Source organism: Medicago truncatula, chromosome 7, assembly GCF_003473485.1.
Source record: "Medicago truncatula cultivar Jemalong A17 chromosome 7, MtrunA17r5.0-ANR, whole genome shotgun sequence".
Lineage (NCBI taxonomy): Eukaryota > Viridiplantae > Streptophyta > Magnoliopsida > Fabales > Fabaceae > Medicago > Medicago truncatula.
The window spans coordinates 31,084,885-31,102,555 of NC_053048.1; the positions used below are offsets into that span (position 1 = coordinate 31,084,885).

The 17,671-nt window shown below is 33.6% G+C and overlaps 3 protein-coding genes across 4 annotated transcripts; all 3 read left to right on the top strand.

Annotated features, from left to right (window-relative positions):
• The first annotated feature begins 671 nt into the window (after positions 1 to 671).
• LOC25498704 (E3 ubiquitin-protein ligase HAKAI homolog) lies at positions 672 to 17,110 on the top strand. The gene is made up of 4 exons (XM_013593636.3): positions 672 to 685; positions 14,291 to 14,559; positions 14,793 to 14,851; positions 15,967 to 17,110. Exons 2-4 carry the CDS (start codon positions 14,305 to 14,307, stop codon positions 16,955 to 16,957), a joined length of 1,305 nt encoding a protein of 434 aa, XP_013449090.1. The 5' UTR covers positions 672 to 685; positions 14,291 to 14,304; the 3' UTR covers positions 16,958 to 17,110.
• On the top strand, positions 3,047 to 4,458 carry LOC25498701 (uncharacterized). The gene is made up of 3 exons (XM_024770957.1): positions 3,047 to 3,176; positions 3,363 to 3,442; positions 3,535 to 4,458. The coding sequence occupies exons 1-3, from the start codon at positions 3,047 to 3,049 to the stop codon at positions 4,456 to 4,458; spliced, it is 1,134 nt and encodes a 377-aa protein (XP_024626725.1).
• On the top strand, positions 7,972 to 12,352 carry LOC25498702 (mitochondrial uncoupling protein 1). Of its 2 annotated transcripts, none has more exons than XM_013593634.3 (10): positions 7,972 to 8,103; positions 8,211 to 8,296; positions 9,473 to 9,691; positions 9,794 to 9,872; positions 9,962 to 10,095; positions 10,206 to 10,304; positions 10,394 to 10,498; positions 10,808 to 10,882; positions 11,428 to 11,514; positions 12,039 to 12,352. In XM_013593634.3, exons 2-10 carry the CDS (start codon positions 8,213 to 8,215, stop codon positions 12,072 to 12,074), a joined length of 918 nt encoding a protein of 305 aa, XP_013449088.1. In that variant the 5' UTR covers positions 7,972 to 8,103; positions 8,211 to 8,212; the 3' UTR covers positions 12,075 to 12,352. The 2 variants fall into 2 exon arrangements, with proteins under 2 accessions (XP_013449088.1, XP_024625342.1); XM_024769574.2 differs by having other exon boundaries at positions 8,055 to 8,103; positions 8,208 to 8,296.
• Positions 17,111 to 17,671: the final 561 nt, after the last annotated feature.

A 17,671-nucleotide genomic window follows, 5' to 3' on the forward strand; every position in this document is an offset into this window, starting at 1 on the left:
CGTTCGCCAAATAAATCCCTTCTATCAGATAATTAACACTTCCGTTAGTAAGAGCTTATGTGGCAAAAGAAAATCCAGAAAATAGGATTCTTCCATTGTGTTCTTCATCATCTTCATAGGATTCATGAAAAAAAATACCTAGAAAAAAAAAGTCATCAAACAAAACACTTTCATACCCTTTACAATTTCCCTTCTCTCTCTCTCTCTCTCCCAAAACACCCTAAATTTATCAAATCTAATAAAATCCCAAAATTCAAGCCCCTTTTCAATTCAATTTCATTCAACCAAACCTCCATCAATCTGAATTTCTTTTTTCTTCTTCGTCGATTCGTTTTCTTCTTCCTCGATTCGTTTCGCTGCGAAATTCCTTCATTATCTGCAAAATTCGAATTTCGAATCTGAGAATTGGTGAAGAAATTGAAAATGGGGAAAAAGATTAGTTTTTTTTTTCTTCAATGAACAGTAACTTGCAATCTGGAATTTGATTGTTATAGTAACCGCAATGAACAGTAACTCGCAAATTTGATTGTTATTGTGATTCTGGAACCAATGAACAGTACTCACAAATCTCCTTTCAACTTGGCTGCTACAGTAACCTCGTAATTTTCTGGGTTTTGATTAGGTTGTTGAATGTGTTACTTTTTTTTTATTTTGTTGAATGTGTTACTTGTGAGGTTGAGGGATGGTGGTATGCAAGCCATAAGATGAGCAGTATAATGCCAAGTAAGAGGAAGAAGATTGTGATGCATATGCAATATTCACGTTTTGGTACTCTGTAACGAGGAACCATACCTTTGATTTATGGTAAAATGAAAGAGTTCTTTTGGTTTATGAAAGATGATGAAGGTTTGTGAAGATAGTACTACTCTGTCCTTTATTATAGGACCCTTTTAGAAGAAAAAAAAATTGTCCCTTTTTATAAGACCCTTTTGATATTTTCAAGTGCATTAATTTTTTCTTTACAAAATTACCCCTATTTACCCTACATATTTTTTTGAAAAGCAATAATAAATTCTTTTTTCCTTTGATAAAAAAAATAGCAATAAATTTACGTGGGAACTCCCAATTCATGCATTGAAGGCTGCCTTTATAATTATGATATTCATGTCCCAAATAGTGGTAACTCCCAATTCATGCACCTCTTTGGTTCAATTTTTTTTTACTTATAATGTCTGTCAAAGAGCTTGTAATGGAACTTGCTGAAGATTCTATGGAAGATGTTGAAGTGGAGATGATTGAGGATTCCTTTGAAGGTCTTGAAGTTGCTGATGTCTGTCATGCACTATTTGAAATTTTGGGAAAAAAAAGAATGATTCCAAATTTTTGTGGACAAAAAAAAAAATGGAATGGTTATTCAAGTAGTAGTGGTTATTCACGTTCCATTTTTTTATTTTTTTTTTGCAATGGCCTTTCCAAGTTTACATTCAAGTAGTAGTGGGTAATTAATATAGGAAAATAATGAATTGTGATTTCAATTATTAGAAGGGCAAACATGAAAAAAAAATGTCATTTGTCAACAAATTTAACAAAATAATCAACTTTCTTAAAACCCGTGTTTTTTCTAAAAGGTCCTATAATAAGGGACGGAGGGAGTATGAAAATTAAGGATAAGATGAGGAAGAAGATGAAGAAAGCAAAAATAAATTAGTTGTAGGTGGTCCACTGTAAGTTAAAATAGACCTGCACGATCCAATGGTTTATATTTTAAAACAAAGATCAAAGGGTTAAAATTAACAAAATTGATAAAGTTTACGACGGACCATCTATAATGTTGATCCACCATAGACATTTGGGGTTAAAGTTAACACCCATGGATTTATTTGGCAAACGGAGGAAAATGTGAGGGACTAAAGCGCCTGTTTTTTAATTGTGGAACCAAAATGAAAATCTGAAATTATTTGGAGAACCAACGGATCAAATAAGTCTTTTTTAAATTCATTGAATAACTAATGTATCTGACATATATATAAACCGGATACATTGAATATTTAGTGAACCTAAACAAATGTTTTACTTATAAATGTGACTGGAGAGAGTAGATGTTAGCATTTCCCGATAAACAAATGTACCACTCATTTTGTAACATGAATGAATAGCATAGAAACTTGAATGAATGCATATACTAGTAGAAGTATACTCCGAGTTTTCCATTTTTGTTCAAGATGTTATTGTTGCTCTGACTTGCTATATTTATGTCTAAGTGCAAAGCCATTGTTATTCTCTAAGTAAATGCTTAATGAAGCGTCACAATGACCAAGCCTTTTGTTTGGGGATTTGGCTAACTAACAACCGAGCCTTTAAACTGTTGCACTCTCTCTGTTGTGGTTATTAAATATATTTTCCTTTCCAAGGTCATATAGTTTAGAAACTAGAACTAGTAGAACACAATGAAGGAATCCCTCCGTTCCTTTTTAACGGTCACTTCTAGAGAAAAAATTTGTTCCTATTTACCTGTCACTTTCAAAGTTCAATGCAACATTAAATGATGTTTTATCAATATTACCCTTAGATATTTATTGCGGAGAGAAACATATAAATTGAAATATTAAATTAACAAAGTCATTATAGTAAAAGTAAAATAATTATATCAAAAGTAGTAACATTTATTAATTGTCTTAGTTTGTGTAAAAGGTAAAAAAATGACAATTAAAAAGGAACGGAGGTATAGTATCAATTTTAATTTTCTTCATAGATATAAATGTCCACTAATTGAAGAAGTATTATAAGTACTAATTTACTTTTTCTACATTTTGACAAAGGTATAGTTTCTGCGATTGCTAATTTGTTACTACTATGGACGGTGCAACTGAATCGGTTGAACAAAACGACAAAATTACGTTTGAGAGTTATGGTGGATAAAGAAAGTAACAAAGTTCTATATCCTGAAGCAGTGAAGGATTTTGTTGATGTCCTCTTCAGCTTCTTTACCTTGCCCTTAGGGACTATTGCAAGACTCGTTGCTACAGACTCAAATATTGAAGCAGTTCAATTTTGGCAGCATTAGCTCACTGTATCAAAGTGTAAAAGATCTTGATCAACAATATTTATGCACAAATACCTGCAAGGAAATGCTGCTGCAGCCAAGAAGCTCTATGGAAGCTTATTGTCAAAAGCTCCAGCTGAATATAGACGACACAGAACCTTTGCAGCACTTCGTGTGCGAGAACTGGGATTGTGTTAGAAACAAAGTGGAGCCCGTTTGAGCATTTTTAGGAATCAAAAGTGCAGTTGTGGAAAAGTAATGAACCTAGTAATGTTCCCACCAAAAGAATTTTTGAGTCTAGGAAATGGCTTTGCTAAGGAAACCGCCACATTTATAATTTCTGATGATCTTACTGTGATGCCTAATGTTTTTGGAACAGTTATACCACTACTTCAAAAGCTTGAAATCACAAACATTGGTGCTATTGTTGAAGAATCTGTTGAAATCAGCAAGCAAGAGGCATACTCTATAACTCTCATCTTGTATATCATTAATTTGTTTAGTTGGTTAATTTTCTCATTGAATATTTCAATATATTTTCATTTTTGTAGGTAATTGATATTCTCAAAATGCCATTGGTCTCAAAGACCCCTTTAACTGACTTTATCTTCAAGAAGAAACGTTTCTGTGATGAATTTGTCAAGATAAACCAACCAGAGTATAAGAATGGAGAGGTGACTTCCAAAGAGGGTAGGCAGATGTCAGTGAAAGTACTGCAAAGAAAATCAACCGGAGAGATTTTGTTTGTTGAAGGAGGGGTAGATTTTATTGACTTTATTTTTAGTTTTCTAACCTTCCCCTTGGGGGGAGTGTTGCATATGCTTCAAGGATTCTCTTCTTTAAGCTGCATTGATAATTTATATAAAAGCGTAACTGAATTGAGTCCAGATACATATCTAACGTCACAAGAACTTAAAGATAAACTAACTAAGCCTCCCATTGCAGCACAATTTGAGCTCAGCAATCCAACTTCACCAATTTCTGCAGATACCTTGCCTGTCTATTATTATCATACTTACTATAATTCCCAGTGGATTCGCTCTCTTCGTATTACATATTATTGTTGTGTTTCTGATGATAGGTGTGTGCTTTTGAATTTTGTTGATCCTAAGTATTCTGCTTCAAAATCATCAAGTTGTGGAGAATTTGCAAAAGGACCATCAGTATACATGGTTACAGATGACTTAGTTGTGACTCCAACCTCATCCTTCAATGCTATTTCACATCTGAAGAGTTTAAACGTTCCCCTATCTGATGTAGAGGAAAAAGTGGTTAGAATTGGTGTGAACGAGGTAATTCACAACTTAAGACTTTTCGCGTTGTTATTGCAATTAATTTTCATTTCCATACATTATTACAATGCTTTATTTGTTTACATGTTGCAAGGTCTCAGCATTCTGAAGGCTTCATTGACATCAACGTCTGCTTTGACAAATGGTCTCAACTCTCAACCAATTCTTAACAACAACCATTAAGAAAGCGAAATGACCAATTATTTTCCTCTATGAACACTTGGTTTACAAACATAATTAGACCTGTATAGTTGATATATCGACTACTATTTCATCAGATATTTTATCTATGTTTTATTTAAATTATTTTGAACATCTCATACTTATATTTCCATCTCTCCATAATTGATTTTCTATATTCAACGCACCGCGGTTATACTTTTAGAATTGAAAATGGTTATTATGGTTCTTCTCAACTCTTCTTAGAGTTGGAGATGGCTCTTGATTTTTTTTGCTTGAATGAAGGGTAATCTTGGACACTACCTCTCCTTGCTGAGTTTATGTCCAATTTTTAGAATTTGAACACGTCTTGGTTAGAGGCTATAAGAAAATTCACTACTACTTGGATTTCCTTGTTTGCGGTGGAATTGATTTCTATGCTTCCGTCCTCTATAGAATTAACGTTTGCTTGGCGTCTATTTCATAATAGATTACCAACCAAAGATTGCTTTGGCATAACATTTTAGATAATAATTCTTGTTTGTGTGCGTCTGGATACGGCTCGTAGGAAACTGCTAATCATTTATTTTTACATTGCTCTCTTTTTAGATCAGTGTAAAATGGTATTCTTCATTGGGTTGGAACTTCCATGGTCGCCCCGTTCGATGTAAAGGATCATTTTACTCAATTCATAGCTGGTGGCACTCGGGTGCGGTCCAATTTATTAAACGTTATTTTGGTTTGCTACTCTTTGGGAAATATGGAAAGAAAGAAATAATAGAATTTTCAAGGTCAAAGAATGCTTGATTATGCGAATAGTGGATAAAATAAAGTCTCTTTCCTTTTCGTGGTTGAAGGAGAATTTTTTTCAATCCATCTTTTTTTTCTAAAAGAAGGTGATATTCATGCTAAAGATGATATTTTTGCCCACCCCAAGCTGCACCATATTCTTCCAAAACTAAAATCTATGATTTGATCTGGAATAATGCCATTTAGTTACATAGTACCCTCTCTCATACGTCCCTATTCCTATTGAGATTTCAATACTAACCAATGTAAATAAATTTTCAGTTAATTTTATAAAATTACTAAATTTTATGTTGTTATTATTATTATCTCTCACTTAAAAATTTATGGTTGGTAGACTTACAAATCTATTTATAGCGTCAAGGCTGTGTGTGCATGCAGTGATCATTATCCTCTATTTTAATTAGTCAAACATTCATGCACTTACTCTACGGCCCCCTTATATATAAAAACCCCTAGTTTAATGGATTTGTATCACTAAATATGGTTAATTAGAATGATCTGACTCAAATACGCGTGTGTCCCTTATCCATCTTATGATCTAGGATAATTAAATCCTTAAAAAAAATGATCTAGAATAAGTAAATGAAATTACAAAAAGATTATAATTTTTTGCATCAAAATAACAGATTAAATAACAATATAAAATTACTTTGAATATTTAAGGATATTAATGGTATTCCATAAAAGAAAATTCTTCAACAACAAAATAATGTTAAAATTATAGAAATGATATTTAAACAATCGTTTTAAAGAGACAGTTTTCTCTTTCATACTCTTATTGTACATTAATTCTTTCTCCCTTTATCTCTCTCTAATGATATTGTCCAATAAGAAGAGGGAAAAAATGTTATCACTAGAGTTGTTTACAATTAGTTTTTCAAATATCATTCATCTAAAATTAAGATTAAACAAGTGATTGAATTCAAATGATTAATGAACTCTCTTTATAAAGATGAATGGGAAAACTCAAATTCTATTGGTAAAAACACAACCAAGTTTTATTTACGGCAGAACTCTAAACTACGAAAACTCTTTTCTTAAGAATCAGATGGTTAAAAGAATTTAAGAGTAAATGGTATCTTTGGTTCTGACTCTATACCTCATTGTCACAAAGGTCCGTGACTCATAATTAATTATAAAGTAGCTCATGAATGTGCACTTAAGTTATCACTTTAGTCCTTGACGTTAAATAATTATGTTAATTGATAATGAGGCAAAAAAATTATGCCGACAAGGAGTATGAGGTGTCACAGGGACTAAAGTGAAAGTAGAAAATGGTCGCTTTAGTCCCTGAACCAAAAATGAATATCCCTGAATATCAATATCCCTAAACCGAAAATCAATATCTTCAAACTCGTCCAAACAAAGTGCGAGAGACTTGTTGTTAGGTCCTTGACTATGCATACTTACTATCAGTTTGGTCCCTGACAGTAAACACTTAATGTCACTAAAATCCCTGACAGTAAACACTTACAGGCACAAAGTGTGGCAGCATCACATAGTATACACATATAAATCACAGCATGGTTTCCATTTACAAATAGTGATCGTATCTAAAATAAATAGGAAAGAGGTGTTGCAGCATTTGATTTTTTTTATATCCATGTTAAAAGTTTGTAAACTAGTATAACACTTGCCAAAATGATTTCATAATTGAATACAAAAATATTTTCATAACACAACTATTAAGTCATTACATAAAGGTCAACCATAGAGTAATCAAAAAATTGCACCATATTTATGCATATAATTGAATAAATCATTACATAATGATTCAACAAAATATTTCACCACAGTTGTACTTATAATTTAGCAACTTCAGTACATAAATAAACTATGAACATAAACTTACTGCCAATGACCTTTGTGATAGTAAATGTTTACTATCAGGGATCTGACTACTACTCCCTCCGTCCTAGTTTAACTGACCCATTTGTAAAAAAAATATTGTCCCAAGAATCTTGACCCATTTCACTTTTCAATGCAACATATTAATTACTTTACTCCAATTATAACTCTAATTAATATTACATTCACAGCTTTCAATTCAATATATTCTACTTTACATTTATGATAAAGAAGAATGCACAAATACTTGAAAAAGGCACTCAAAACTATTTATCTCTCTTTACTTTATACACTTTTCTTAATCTGTGTGAAATGGAACTGGCTCAGTTAAACTGGAACAGAGGGAGTAGTAAGTATGCACAGTCATGGACCTAAGAACAAGTCACCCGCAACCACAGAACAACTTCATTGAGGTGGATGGCATAATCTTTGACGAAGAGCAACACTTTGTTGGGAGGAGTTTGGGATATTGATTTTTTGTTTAGGGATATTTATTTTCGGTTCAAGGATCAAAATTACCATTTTCTACTTTTATTTTAGTCCATGTCACACATCATACTCCTTGTCAGCATAAAACCTTTGTCACATCATCAGTTAACAGAATTATATAACGCCAGAGAATAAAGTGATAATGGAAGTGCACATTCAAGGACTACTTTGTAATTAATCCTGAGTTAGAGATCTTTGTGACAGCAAAACGATTTACTCAAGAATTTAATGATATCAATTACACCTTCATTTTTTGTATGAAATTATGCAAACATTTTCTGACAAGTTCTTTGGTTTTATTATGAATTCTTCTGAGATATGTTCACAAATGTTGTAAAAAGAAAAACATATATCTCCACGTAAGATATGACTAGATTCCATCAATCAAGACTAAAAATAAATATTATTCTCAAAATTCCATTTAAAAATGCACCCAATATTGCAAAATATTCATATAAGCCACAGATCAGTGGCATAAAAACCCTTTCACTTCATTCCTTTACATTTGTACAACAAAACCAGGTTTTTCTCTTCTTCCTCTAAAACCACCATTTTTCTACTTCCATCATCTTCATCGTTCTCTTCACTAATTTCTTTCATTAATCGTAACATTTTCGTTTTTGAAGCAGCTATGGTGGGAGGTGGTAACGCGAATTCCGATATCTCATTCGTTGGCACTTTCGCCAGTAGTGCTTTCTCTGCATGTTTCGCTGAGGTATGCATGTCGCTGTATACACCCTTTTATCGTAAATTCTCGTCTGGGTTTTCGTTATTTTTCGATTCTGTTTTTTGTTGTGATCATTTTTTGTTGTGATCTTGTGTAAAACCCATCTGGTTTTTTTTCGGAATTGGACCCTATTGATTTTTGTTATGTAGTGATGAATGATTCTAATGGATCGTAATTAATTGCACTGTTTTAACTGTAATGGACTCTGTTTGGTGCATTTTTTTTAATTAAAATATTAATGTGATTCTTTGTTGTTGTTGTTGATGTATAAGATTGCATGTTTTTGACTTTGATTATTATCGTTTTGGTTGGTGAGAATCTATAAAGCACGGACACACACGCCGACACCGCCAATAATTTGAGAAAATTACATAATTCAGTGTCTCTGTCGCACACTCCTAATCTGAGGAGTGTCCGTGTTTCATAGGTGAGAATTGAATTGAATGTGAGATGGTGAGTGAATCTGTTTTGTGATCAAATAGGATTTTATTTAGGTTGGATCTATTTGTGCCTACCCCGGTTGGTAGTGGCGGGTAGCGTGCTTGTTTGGATTGCCAGTGAGTTTGGTGAAATCACGGCGTGCTACAGTGATTTTGAGAACAAAACTTTGTAGTTTCAACAAAATTACGCTGGTACCGTGATTTCGTCAAACTTGTTGACTGTGATTCCAAACATGAACAGTCCTAGATGAACTGTGTTATGTTCAGTGCTGTGACAGTGATATGATTAAAGGCATTTGGCTTACAATCTTGGCTGTTTATTTTTCAACACTTGACATGGATTACAATCATTCTATGCTTGATGATTTGTAATTGCAGATCATGGAATTGGATATTTGGCATAAATTTATTATTGAAAATCTTAATTATCAGTTTGGTACTTTGGCTCGGAAAATTCTGAAATTGTTGTATTTGATAATCACAGACTGAATCAACGGTGAAAAAGTGGCATAATGATTGAAATTTTTTCAATAAATCTACACTATGGGAAAGCTTTCCATTTATTCAGTCTCCTTACTTATGGAGATTGGTTCAGCTTGTCATAAACTAACTATGCTGTTTTGTATGTTCTGTTTGCTTATTGGATTTCGTTTCACTGTGCTTTTTCAAAAACTCAGTCCTAGCTTATATTGAAATTATATACTCATACTTATTTTTGATATAGATATGTACTATTCCTTTGGACACTGCCAAAGTTAGGCTTCAACTTCAAAAGCAAGCTGTAGCTGGTGATACGGTGAGCTTACCTAAATACAAGGGTATGCTGGGAACAGTTGGAACCATTGCCAGGGAAGAAGGTCTTTCAGCACTCTGGAAGGGAATTGTGCCAGGGTTACATCGTCAATGTTTGTATGGAGGATTAAGAATTGGGTTATACGAACCTGTGAGTAATCAACCGTGTCTGAAAGATTGTTCATTTCTTTGAGTTCATATCTAATTTTTTGCATATGCAATCTGATGTGTTAATTACTTTGGAATTGAACAGGTTAAGAATTTGTATGTTGGGAAAGACCATGTTGGAGATGCTCCGTTGACAAAAAAAATTCTTGCTGCACTAACAACTGGTAATTAATCCCATTCAGTTTTTTCTAAAACTCTCGATATATAATGCAAAATTATGATATTGAACCCTCTGAATTTGTCTTATCGACAGGTGCTGTGGCAATTGCGGTGGCAAATCCTACTGATCTTGTCAAAGTTAGACTTCAAGCGGAAGGGAAATTGCCTCCAGGCGTGCCCAGGCGATACACTGGATCGTTGAATGCATATTCAACAATTATGAGACAGGTATACTTCTTTAACCTTCTATGGTTTTTGAAAGATAAGATGTGGTAAGTCATTTTTTTTGGCTCTAAACTCGTACTAATAAGTTTTGTTAATCTGTATCAAACAAACAGGAAGGAATCGGAGCTCTTTGGACTGGAATTGGCCCCAATGTTGCAAGAAATGCTATCATTAATGCTGCTGAGCTAGCCAGCTACGATCAAGTGAAACAGGTAATGTGAAAGATACTAAACTGCACTTTCAATTAAAATTTTATTATTTCTCTTTCGTAATTTTAATAACCTGATCTTTTTTACTGCAGACCATTTTGAAAATTCCAGGATTCACTGATAATGTTGTCACACATCTTCTTTCTGGTCTTGGGGCAGGTTTCTTTGCAGTCTGTATTGGCTCTCCAGTTGATGTGGTAATTTATTGGTGTTTATTTGTGAATATTTGATTGGAAAACTTTTTATTGTCTCGTTGTAATATATATAGTGTGTTGATAAATTTATATACTACCATTCGCTTTGAATTTTGTACTTCAATTTGACATTTAATGCTTAATATAAATAAAAGTAAATTTGACAGCAGATCGTTTTAAGTTCCATTCAGGCAGATGACAGTTTTTTCTTTTCTATCGCCATTCAGTTGCTTAGTGAGCTTCTTCACTGTGAAGTCATCCTTATCATTCCCGTGATTTAATTATTCCATCTTCTTTCTTATGAATATGCAGGTTAAGTCAAGAATGATGGGAGATTCTAGTTACAAAAGCACGATTGATTGTTTCGTCAAAACATTAAAAAATGATGTATGGTTTTTTCTCCTATCATTACTTTCCTCTCACCCTGTTTTTCTTTAATTTTAATCACCAACAGTATGCGAATAAAATACTTCGCAGAATTTGATCACATCAAGTTTTAAGCTTAGTTAGTGTCTGTGAGCTAAACAGACCTCCTTGTGACTTTTCGGTTTTTATGATATCTTTATTTCTTATGTTGCATGATATGCCTTTTTTTTTTCTCTGCATGAATTTCTTTGTTGGGAAATGCAGTAGGAATAGTCCAAGAATTTTTCATTATTATTGGATGATGTACCTGTCGTCACGGTTTTAATTCACCTGTCCCGTTTGCTTGTTCCCTTCCCTGTCTAGTGGGAACACAACACATCACTAATGGATTTTCTCTTTTCTTAAACATTAACATTTGCTATTTTATTTGTTTCATTTTTTTGTTTTAATTGAAGAAATATTAAAGCCAGAACACGTGATTTGCTTCGGTGTTTACATGGCTTGCATTTGTCTATTATGTGTGTATTAGTCAATGGTATCATTTATCTCGTTCAATTGGTTTGCAGGGACCTTTAGCCTTTTATAAGGGGTTCATACCAAATTTCGGACGGCTAGGATCGTGGAATGTGATCATGTTTTTAACACTAGAACAGGTATGAGTTGGGTACTTTGTGATAGCTTTTGAGTCATCATCCATTACTTTTTGTCACACCCTATCTCATGGATTTCTAGATTATTTTATAACATATAATGTTTGTTGTAGCAGAGTTCAGAAAATCCAAAATTTGCAAAAACAATTTTCGTCATTAGTATCAAGATGACTTAGATATTGACAATGGTTTGAGAAGCATGTGTGACAAAATTGGATAAAAATAAAAAATGTGTCACTCTTAAGGGTGACACTTTTGAAAAGAAATATTCTCTTAAACTGGCCGACACTAAAGATGAGGCCTAAATACATATATAGTTTATACAGCATGATAGTATTCACTTTACTACTCTGTTTTGTGGGGTTGAGTTAGACCTTTAATCTATTGACTTATAATTGAAAATTCGCAGAGAGTTATTGAAAAGAAAATATATGTTATCTCACATTAAATCAAAACCAATCATTTTAATTGAATATGTTCTTACATGCATTAATTTTGTTGTTTTCTTTCTTCTTTTTTTGATACAGACTAAAAAGTTCGTCAAAAAATTGGAATCAGCCTGAGCTCAAACAAGGACCACTAGGATTTTATTAGAAGGCCGCAACCGGGGGTGCAAACAGAAATCATCAAGAAAATAAATCTCTTCTCTTTTTTTTTTTTTTGCAGGAGTAAAATTAAGTAGTATTAATAAATGAAAATAATGTAATGTGGTCCATGTTAGATACCACCAACATCAACAAATTCATAAATGTTAGTTTTAGACCTTCAAATTACTGTTAATTTCTTTATAATCCTCTTACTCAGTACAATTTTATCACGAGTTGGGCTTGGTTTTGTTTGATATCCGAGTGCTTCGAAATTGGGTTGCTTTTCGTGACTATTATTTTTTTTTCTAATACACCCATATATGTGCCTCATACTTCTCAAAAAAATTGCATTTTCGGGAAATTTATTCTTATCTGAATTTTTAAAAATATATTGTTTATTAAAAATGATATAACTTCTGAATGCTTTGGACTAAATAGGTTCTCAAAGTTAACATTCTGAAGGTTTTTTTGTTTCGTTGGCATCAAAATTTAAAAAATATCACTTTTCATAAACTTGTTATATAAAATGTTATTATGAGACAGAATGTTGTATGCATCCAAGGGTGAACTGTGAAAGCAAAATAAGACTCAGGTAAATCAGTAAAAATATAATGCGACGCGATAAAAAATTTAATATAAAAATCGCATTTCCGGCTGCCTTGGCACCAATTTCTGGCAGCCACGGGTACCCGATTATTTTTGACAACTTCTTGCAGCAAACAGTTTCCTTTCTAACATGCCAACAACCCAGGGTCACCCTCGAAAAAGTGACATTATCGGTGACTTTTAAGCATTTCTGAGGGCCTTTGCTGCTGGTAATGTCAATACTTTTTGCAGTGATTGTTACAGGATAGAATGGTCATTGTTTCACATACAGAAACCTCTAAAGAGCGGTAGAGATTTTATGGCCAAATCACTACTGGAGTTTATAATCTTGAGACCACAAGTTTCAACTATTACTATCATTTTAAGACTATCGAGGCATGTGTTGCATATAACTTGCTCCAACAAATTAGATTTTGTTAATTGTTCTATTATAACCATGTCATAGGTAAGAAATATATTCACATCATTGAACAATGATTAATCTTCGTTGAAAGATTGATTGATGTATAAGGTTGATTCTTCCCTTCCAACTAAGTTTTTTATATTTGAAAAGTATGAGATTCAACCTTAACCACTTGATTAAAAAGTATCAAAACTTTAAATCTAAAATAAGTTGATTATTACAAGGATAAAGCAATGTTTCAATACAATACATTATTAATAGTTTGATAGAGTTATCAAAAGACCTGATTTGGTGGTCACTAAGACTTAGTTCAACTTATAAAATTAATATTGTTAGGTTGAACATCTTTATCGAATTTAAATCTAAAATCAGATGTAAAATTTTATTTGCCATGTCGTCTATATAAATTTTTTTTTGAGGGAGTAATTTTGTTTTTGTTGATTAAATTATTTGGAAATATCTTTTTCAATATATATGTATATACATTGTATAAAGACACTTTTTTTTTGTCAAATAATCTAGTGGTAGACATTCATCTCCTAACGTGAATAAGCAAAGAATCTGAGGTCCGAACCCCGACCTTTGTATACATGCAACGTCCCTAACAATTGAGTTATACTCACACCTCAGAGGAATATAAACACATTTTTTATTTTGCATACTCATAACTATAGTTAAAAGCTCAATTATCCGTAAACCCAAATTAGAATAATTTTTTAATATATATTTATTGTTTTTCGACTTTTATTTGCCTATCTTCGATCTTTTACCCTACCTTCTTTCATCAATAATATTTGGGTGTTTTTCGTGAAAGTACGCGACTACGTGTCAACTTAGTTGAAATTTTCATTTAATCTTACTCGTTTTTCAGCCGATTAAATCCAAGCTTCAACATTGACCCACGCTCAAAGATAACACGCACAAATCGAAAAATAGGGTTTGCTACTTTACTCAAAATTATAACTCATTTTCTTTTCTTTCCCTCCTCTCAAAATTATTTTTCTATTTTATTTAATTTTTTAAAATTTGATTAGTTTATCAATCCATGTTTATAATTAGTACCATCAGTTCCTGAATTGCAGAACGAAGAACCTCAAAGCTATTCAAATTCAAGATTGAAACATTCAAGATTCTTTAGATTGAATTCAATATTATACTACAATTTGTAGTATTGCATTGAAAGAGGTCGATTGAAATATGCTTCAGATTCGGCTTAGTAAGAATCCATCCTCTGATGGGTCGGCAGGCGTGAAGCAATCGCCTGTTGAGACTGTTACGGTTGCCTGCCCTGACCATTTGGTCCTTGCTGATCTTCCTGTTGCAAAGGGCATTGGTATAGCTACTGCTTCTTCCGTTGTTAGGAATATTGGTCGCAGATCTCGTCGCCAGCTTGGTGAGCGAGTTCATTTCTGTGTTCGATGTGATTTTCCGATTGCGATTTATGGAAGGCTGGTAATTTTATACCCGCATCAAAACACCTTTTTTTCTTATGTAGTTTTTCTTTTGATGTTTAGTGTTCTAGATGTTATGCATGACTCCAAAGGTGGTTTGGTTTGTTTTGTGATTTTGCTGCTATGTTTAAAATTTTGATTTTGATAATGGGTTTTCTCGTTGAATATGTGCTAGAAGCCTAGAACTTGTTAGTTTCCTTGATGTTGGCTTACTATAGGGTTGTTTTGTTGCAGAGCCCTTGTGACCATGCTTTCTGTCTCGATTGTGCTAGAAGTGATTCATCGTGCTACCTGTAAGTATTTTTCTTATCTTATTCTCTTCATACAGCAAAGTAATGAAGACCATTGACTCTTCACTTTGAAGCTTAATGTTTGCTAGTTACTTAAGCAGTAAGGTAGCTATTAGAAAACAGTCGCCACTGTTCCGTGTTGTAATCGTCTTGTTCGCATGCTGTCTTTCACTGTTTGAGTTCTTCGCTTCACTACTCTGTTTTTTTCGTTTTCACAATCATTGCCCCTCGTTTAGTTGTTTTGTAAATTTCTTTCACACATTAACTAAGCTTAATTGTAATGTGTACACATGCTTTTCATTTTGGCATGTATGTAGCAATATCTGTCCCCACTTTGCAATAAAATAGATACTAGAGTGGCACATTTATTCAATCATTTTTTCTGTTTTCCTTGTGTTTTGTCTCTGATATAAAATTATTAACGATCTCTAACTGAAGAACTTTTTGTTTAAGGATTGTTGATTTATAAAATGATATCAAGTGGTCTAGAGTTTGAAAGAAATCTAGGTAACTCTGAATTTTAAAATTTAGAGTACGGAAGAGAGCATTTGTGTGAGATGAAACTGAAAATCTATAAAATATTGCATGAATTGTTTGTTTGTACAACATAGATTTATATTTAAGACGACCTATCATAAGTCATAACTGCCTAGCTGACTCAGCCTAACAGAACTAACTGAGTAAATTAGTACTTGAAGAGAATCCTCAGCACATTCTGTTATTTACGAGTGTTATGTGCAAGTGTAAGAAGCATGATAGCTTATCTCAAGATGTTTCTGCTACTATATGAACTAAAGTACTAAACTCTAATGGAGTTCAGCACTTTGAGTTCCGTCCACTAATAAAAAGCTTAATGGTACTTTATGAGCCTATGTGCAAGTGTAAGGCTGTTGCATTATGCATGCTTTAAGGCCAATAGGCTCTTTCGTGATAAAGCATGTTAAATCATTCACACGCTTATATTAAAAAACTTGAATTTTCGGGATGATATCAACCTTAATGTTGACCTTCAGGGATTATGTTTTGCAATTGATAGGTTCCATTGGTAGAAGTTCTCTTTTCTGTGTGGCATATTGTTTGTATGTTAAAAACGGTTTTTCATCTTCCTTGGTACACAGGTGTGAAGAACGAATCCAGAAGATTCAGACTATCAAAGTGATGGAAGGAATCCTGATATGTGCAGCTCCTCATTGTCTCAAGTCATTCTTGAAGAGAGTTGATTTTGAATCTCATATCCATGAATTCCACGCCGATCTTCTTCGCCCCAATGCAGATAAAGAAGACGGAAATGAGTCAGAAGCACAAAGTGTTAGACAACCTACAGCCTCAGACTCCACTGCTCGAGGCCCCATAAGGCAAGTTTTTTCTCCAGGTTCAAATTCTCAACATGATCTGGAAGACAGAACCCGTCGGCAACCACCAAGAGATCAAGCTCCTTCAAGGCCAGCAATGCAGCAAAAGCCACCATTTTTCGGCCAACAACATCACCCTTCAGATTCCATGTCTGGTTCTGTCGGAGGTACGCAGCAGGGCTTTCATCAACAAAGTTTCGACATGCAGCAGCACCCCCCACAAGAACCTGTTCAGTTTACTGACAGGCAGCAATCAGTTGGTCCAGATAACTCATTTCCTGAGTATCCAACAATGCACCCTGCACAACCCACCAATGTTCCCCCACACCCAAACACAATGCTGAACCCACCTATGCCATTTGGTTATCCCCCTTTCCTGCAAGACCGAGCTCAACCATTTTATGCTGCTCCCTATGATATGCCTAGGCAGGACTCGTCTTCTGATATTGGTGGAGACCCAAATTCATTAATGGGTTACCCACAAGGGGTCCCAAATGGCCCAAACTTTCAAGGAAATTATCCCCAGCCCTGGAATGCAGCAGGTGTTCCTTTTGAACAAGCACAAGGTGGTGGTATGGCTGTGGATCCAAGGGATTCCAAAGATATATTGGCACCACAGCCCATGGCTCTGCCACCACCACCACCACCTCCGGCCCACATGTTGAAACCAAACTACTATCCTGGTGATCATGGACATGATGGTAAAAGTTATGGTTGGCAGCATGATAACCGTGATAGCTTTAATGCTCAAGGCTGATAAGGTTTCATTCATGTCATGTCTCTTGCATATTTGAAATCACTAAACTGCAATTTCTATTACATTTTGGTCTTTTTGTATTTGTACATTCTGATAGAGTTGAGTTTTTCCTTTATTGTTTACCATAGGTAATCAAAAGTTTTATTTTGCGTATTTTGCACTAGAATCATCAAGTGAAAATGGAATCGAATGTGTTCGAAAACTTGGGATAATATGGCTCTTCAACCTCATCGATTTTTTTTTTTGTGGTATGAATGCGAATGACAACCATCAATTTAGATCGAACTATATGAGTAACAAAGTTTCCCTTCATCAATTATTTGATGGTAGTGTGGTTAGTACTAAAGCATGAAACCTAAAATGTACTATCAATCCAAATGTTATTTCCGTACATTTTAAAATTTGAAATCATTTTAAAGAGAAGAGATTGAAAAGAATGAGAATTAATATTCAAAATATGTAGTTTTGGTTTTTTTTGGAGAAAGGGCCTTCAAAGGAGTTCAAGGTAGGAGATCAAAATTCAACATTAAAAACTCTTTTTTTTTCAAGTAGCCTAGCGGCTCTCATCTTATAACTGCACACTTATTAAAAATTGCTTACAAAACAAACGAGTTAATTATTTTTAAGATTCAAAATCAATCTCATTTAAGCTACGTTGATTTTTTTAACTTATTTTACTTTTCTGAAGGAGGAAAATGCAGAAAAACAAACTAG